The sequence below is a fragment of the Corvus kubaryi genome, unplaced genomic scaffold, assembly GCF_017639235.1.
Source record: "Corvus kubaryi isolate FWS band 111438036 unplaced genomic scaffold, C.kubaryi_AGA036_p1.0 37265, whole genome shotgun sequence".
Taxonomy (NCBI): Eukaryota; Metazoa; Chordata; class Aves; order Passeriformes; family Corvidae; genus Corvus; species Corvus kubaryi.
In genome coordinates, this window is record NW_024581080.1 from 1,344,886 (window position 1) to 1,349,934 (window position 5,049).

General features: G+C 54.0%; 1 protein-coding gene across 1 annotated transcript; it reads left to right on the plus strand.

Annotated features, from left to right (window-relative positions):
- Positions 1–220: 220 nt before the first annotated feature.
- NEFL (neurofilament light chain) lies at positions 221–5,049 on the plus strand. Its single transcript, XM_042024786.1, has 4 exons — positions 221–1,312; positions 2,499–2,623; positions 3,405–3,721; positions 4,471–5,049. The coding sequence occupies exons 1-4, from the start codon at positions 263–265 to the stop codon at positions 4,665–4,667; spliced, it is 1,689 nt and encodes a 562-aa protein (XP_041880720.1). The 5' UTR covers positions 221–262; the 3' UTR covers positions 4,668–5,049.

A 5,049-nucleotide genomic window follows, 5' to 3' on the forward strand; every position in this document is an offset into this window, starting at 1 on the left:
TGATGCCCGGAGCTGTCCAGGCATCCCTTCACCGCTGTGATGCCCGGCACCATCGCGGTGATGTCCGGCCCGTGCCGCTCAGGCCATCACAGCAGTGAGGGAATGCCTGGACAGCTCCGGGCGTCACCTCACCGCGGCGATGCCGCCGCGCCGCGCCCCGCCCCGTCCCCGCCCGGAGGCCGCTCCGCCCGCCCTCCCCGCGCATAAATATCGGGGTGCGGGCGGCGCCCGCTGCAGAGCAGTCGCCGGAGGCCCCGCAGCCATGAGCTCGTACGGCTACGACCCGTTCTTCCCGTCCTACAAGCGGCGCTACGCGGAGAGCCCGCGCATCCATGTGTCGGTGCGCAGCGGCGGCGGCTTCGGCTCGGCGCGCTCCGCGTACTCCAGCCTGTCCGCGCCCGTGTCCTCCGTGTCCGTGCGCCGCAGCTACGCCACCTCCAGCGCCTCGGGCTCGCTGCTGCACTCGGTGGACAGCCTGGACCTGAGCCAGGTGGCCGCCATCAGCAACGACCTCAAGTCCATCCGCAGCCAGGAGCGAGCGCAGCTGCAGGACCTCAACGACCGCTTCGCCTGCTTCATCGAGCGCGTCCACGAGCTGGAGCAGCAGAACAAGGTGCTGGAGGCCGAGCTGCTGGTGCTGCGGCAGAAGCACGCCGAGCCCTCCCGCTTCCGCGCGCTGTACGAGCAGGAGATCCGCGAGCTGCGCTTGGCCGCGGAGGAGGCGACGAGCGAGAAGCAGGCGCTGCAGGGCGAGCGGGAGAGCCTGGAGGAGACGCTGCGCGGGCTCCAGGCGCGCTACGAGGAGGAGGTGCTGAGCCGCGAGGACGCGGAGGCGCGGCTGCTCGAGGTGCGCAAGGGCGCGGACGAGGCGGCGCTGGCGCGGGCGGAGCTGGAGAAGCGCGTGGACAGCCTGCTGGACGAGCTGGCCTTCCTCAAGAAGGTGCACGAGGAGGAGCTGGCCGAGCTGCAGGCGCAGATCCAGTACGCGCACCTGTCCGTGGAGATGGACGTGTCGGCCAAGCCCGACCTGTCGGCCGCGCTGCGCGACATCCGCGCGCAGTACGAGAAGCTGGCGGCGCGCAACATGCAGAACGCCGAGGAGTGGTTCCGCAGCCGCTTCACCGTGCTCAGCGAGAGCGCGGCCAAGAACACGGACGCCGTGCGCGCCGCCAAGGACGAGGTGTCCGAGAGCCGCCGCCTGCTCAAGGCCAAGACGCTGGAGATCGAGGCCACCCGCGGCATGAACGAGGCGCTGGAGAAGCAGCTGCAGGAGCTGGAAGAGAAGCAGAGCGCGGATATCTCCGCGCTGCAGGTGAGGGGGTGGGGGCTGGAAGGGTCCCTGCAGAGGAGGAGGGTGGGGGTCTCGCAGGTGAAGGGATGATGGGGTTTGCAGGGTCCCGCAGGGGAGGGGATGGTGGGGTTTGAAGGGTTCTGCAGGGGAGGGGATGATGGGGTTTGCAGGGTTCTGCAGGGGAGGGGGTGGTGGGGTTTGCAGGGTCCCGCAGGTGAAGGGATGATGGGGTTTGAAGGGCTCTGCAGGTGCCAGGGGTCGGGGTTTGCAGGCTCCGCAGGTGAAGGGATGTTAGGGTTTGAAGAGTTCTGAAGGTGAGGGGTTTTGGGATTTGTGGGGTCCCTGCCTGTGAGGGGGATAAAGATGTGCAGGTTCCCTGGCGGTGAGGGCGTTCAGGGTTTTCTGGGCTCTGCAGTTGAAGGGATGGATGTTGGGGTTTGAGGGGTTCTGCAGGTGAGGGGATCAGGGTTTGCTGGGCTCTGCGGGTGAGGGGATTTGGGGTCTGCAGAGCCTCACAGATGAGGGGATCAGGGTTTGCAGGGAGAGGTTGTTGGCAGCATCACTCCTGGTTTGTGCTGTGCCTGTGTTGCAGGTAAGGCATCCTAAAATGCCAGTGCAAAATAACACGGAGCTGTAAAGCAGGATGTGGTGTGGAAATACAGACCCCAATCAGGATCTGAATTACCAAAATCATCCCAGAGATGGGGACACTCTGGTATTGCTTCTCTGAAGTGTGAGGTGTTACAAAATCATAACGCAGAACGCCCCTGATAAAGCACAAATTCATGTGTCCATGTACTGATACAGCCTGAACTGTTCTGCACCAAAAAATCATGGAATCACTGAATATCCTGAGCTGGAAGGGACCTGCAAGGATCATCAGTGGATATCCCGAAGCTAAAATTAGAAAAAGCACACAGAGGCCAAATTCAAAATGAAACAACACATAAATTTTGTGGATGCTTTGGCACTTGGGTACCAGAAAATTTGGCTCTGTGTGTCAAATAGGGCTGGAATAATGTGCTGTAGAAAACCTGCCAGGGAAGGTGTTAAATGAGGCTTTTTGGCTGAGGGGGGAGTGGGAGCTGTGCAGTTTCTGTCTGCCAGAGCAAGATTAAGTGAAAAGGATTGGAGAAATTCCTTGTGATTATTGCTAGACTTGGGAGAAATGGGAGTTTTATGCTGTCAATATTGTTCCATCCAACAGGATACAATCAACAAATTGGAGAACGAGCTGAGAACCACAAAGAGTGAGATGGCTCGGTACTTGAAGGAATATCAGGACCTGCTCAATGTGAAAATGGCCCTGGACATCGAAATTGCAGCCTATAGGTATGGTGGGGGATGTTTTAATGAGGCAGAACTCGGAGCAGTTCCCATTCTCTTCAGGAGAATTCAGGTTATTGATCATTCCCCCAGCAAAAATCTTCATAGATTTGTGGCAGAGTTTAATCAGCTCCTCTCTATGTGCACACAGAATTTTTAGCATGGCAATAAATGATCTCAGTTCTCCATCCTGACAGATAAAAATACCTGTTCTGTACTTGGGGGAGAGATTTTGTATCAGTGGAATTCCTCAATAAAAATGGTTCATTTTCAAAACGGGAAATCCCTCAAGTGCCCTCAAGAACGGGGTTTGTTTCTGACTTGCAAATCTACAAATTAAATATTTTCCAGCAGAATTGTTGCTAAATAACTGTGGTGTTTTGTCCCAGATACTGAGAGATTCCGATGCTGGAGCAGAATTTCTGTGGAAGCCACAAGGGGGAATACTGAGAGAGCAGCTCCAAACGTTGTCTGACATCTCAGCAGCAAATTGTTACAGCTGTGCCGGTCTGTGCGAGCTGCAGGGTGGCAAAATACACCTCTAGCTTCACCTGCTAGAGGAACCTGGTTCTAGAGGGGTTTTCCTGTTCCTTCCAACAAGGAAAATTATTAATTCACCTGCAATAGACACATCTGAAAGAGATTATTCCAAGAAAATAGGGTAGCACTGGCACATGGTGCAAAACCAGCCCTTAATTAACAACCAGATATCTCCGGGGCTTGTGATGCTGGTTCCTGCTCCAGCACAACCAATTCCTTTCTCTTTGCTTTTGTTTTTCCCTGCTAGGAAACTGCTGGAAGGGGAAGAGACTCGGCTCAGCTTCACCAGTGTCGGCAGCATCACCAGTGGCTACAGCCAGAGTGCCCCCACCTTCGGCAGGTCCGCCTACAGCGGCCTCCAGTCCAGCTCCTACCTGATGACCACTCGCTCCTTCCCCACCTACTACTCCAGCCACGTCCAGGAGGAGCAGATTGAAATCGAGGAAACCATCGAGGCTGCCAAAGCAGGAGAAGCCAAGGCAGCTCCTGCAGAAGAGGGTGAGGAGGAAGAGAAAGAGGAAGGCGAGGAGGAAGCAGGAGAAGAGGCTGAAGAAGAGGAGGAAGGTACTTAGAGTTACTTCTAAATCCCTTTTTTTCGTGTTTCATGAAATATATTAGTCCCTGTTCATATGGGATAAACCCCAGAAATGCCAATGGTTAAATCTAATGATCAAAACTCTTTCCTTTTCTACTTCCATGAGCCAAAGGATGGTGGGATTAAGCGCATGGAATTCAAGCAGGGAAGTCTGAATATTGAATGCAAGATCAGGTGAAATGTTCAATCAGGCTGATGATAGGTTTCCAAAACCCTCAATGATAATGTTCAGGTGGCAGCAAGCAGCATTTAGTTATGAGGGATATCCTCAAAAAGAAGGACCAAGGACATCCTGAGCTGAATATGAATTCCCAGAGAGCAGCCCCAGACAATGGGAACATCAGCTGACGTCTGGGGCTGGAATTACTGGGTTCAGTGCATGGCAGTGTCACATCTCTGCAGTGCACTGGTGGCTGTGGAACTATGAGGGGTTCGTTAGTGTAAAGTTTAATTATAGGGAAATTACAGCCAAAGAGCCAATCAGAGAGCAGTGACAGATTCTTCAAGTCTTTGCTTTAAGCAGTGAGTCCAGAATTGAGATTTTTCACAGCCACGATTTGTTTTTATCAAGTGTTTCAGTCCCCCTGAAATCCAGGATAAATCGGTTGTGCAGTTTTGCTGTAGCTGGCTGCCAGAATGTGTGGGGTTGAGGGAGGATCCCACTGAACTGGGATCAGGAATTGGACCTGGATGTGAAATACCTTTCTGTCCTTCAAAGGTGCTAAGGAGGAATCAGAAGAAGCCAAAGAGGGTGAGGAAGAGGAAGGAGAAGGGGAAGAAACAGCAGCAGAAGAAGGGGAGGAGTCCCAGGAAGCTGCTGAGGAAGCTGCTGAGGAGGAGAAGGAGGAGAAGGAAGAGAAGGAAGAGAAGGAAGCAGCAGGAAAGGAAGAGAGCGAAGGCAAGAAGAAGGCTTGATCCAAGGGCAGCTTTCCATCAGAACCAATGGCTGACTGAGCTCCAGCTGCAGTCTCACCTATTTAATTCAGTGACCACTGAGGTTCTAAGTTCATGATTATGATGTTTCTCCCTGTGCAGAGTCTGAGTTTGCTTGCAGAGCACCCAAGGCTTGCTCCCCGAGTGCCGCATGGTTCCACGTATGAGTTCAGGGCTTCTGTCTTCCCTGGGTGACCCAGAACCTTAACATTTAAAATGGGGGGAAAATAAGTGGTGGGAATGAAAGGTTACATTTATCTTGCATTTAAAATAATTATGGAAACGGTGGGTGGGGGAAGTGATGGAGGCTTCATTAAGTACGTGCAATAAAGCAGTCAATAAAGTTCAGAAATGCTTACACGGA

Excerpts from the sequence above, each read along its gene's own strand:
- NEFL (XM_042024786.1), top strand. The coding sequence starts at position 263 with ATGAGCTCGTACGGCTACGACCCGTTCTTCCCGTCCTACAAGCGGCGC. Across the intron at positions 1,313-2,498 it reads CGGATATCTCCGCGCTGCAG|GATACAATCAACAAATTGGA; the intron begins GTGAGGGGGTGG and ends TCCATCCAACAG. Across the intron at positions 3,722-4,470 it reads GGCTGAAGAAGAGGAGGAAG|GTGCTAAGGAGGAATCAGAA; the intron begins GTACTTAGAGTT and ends TGTCCTTCAAAG.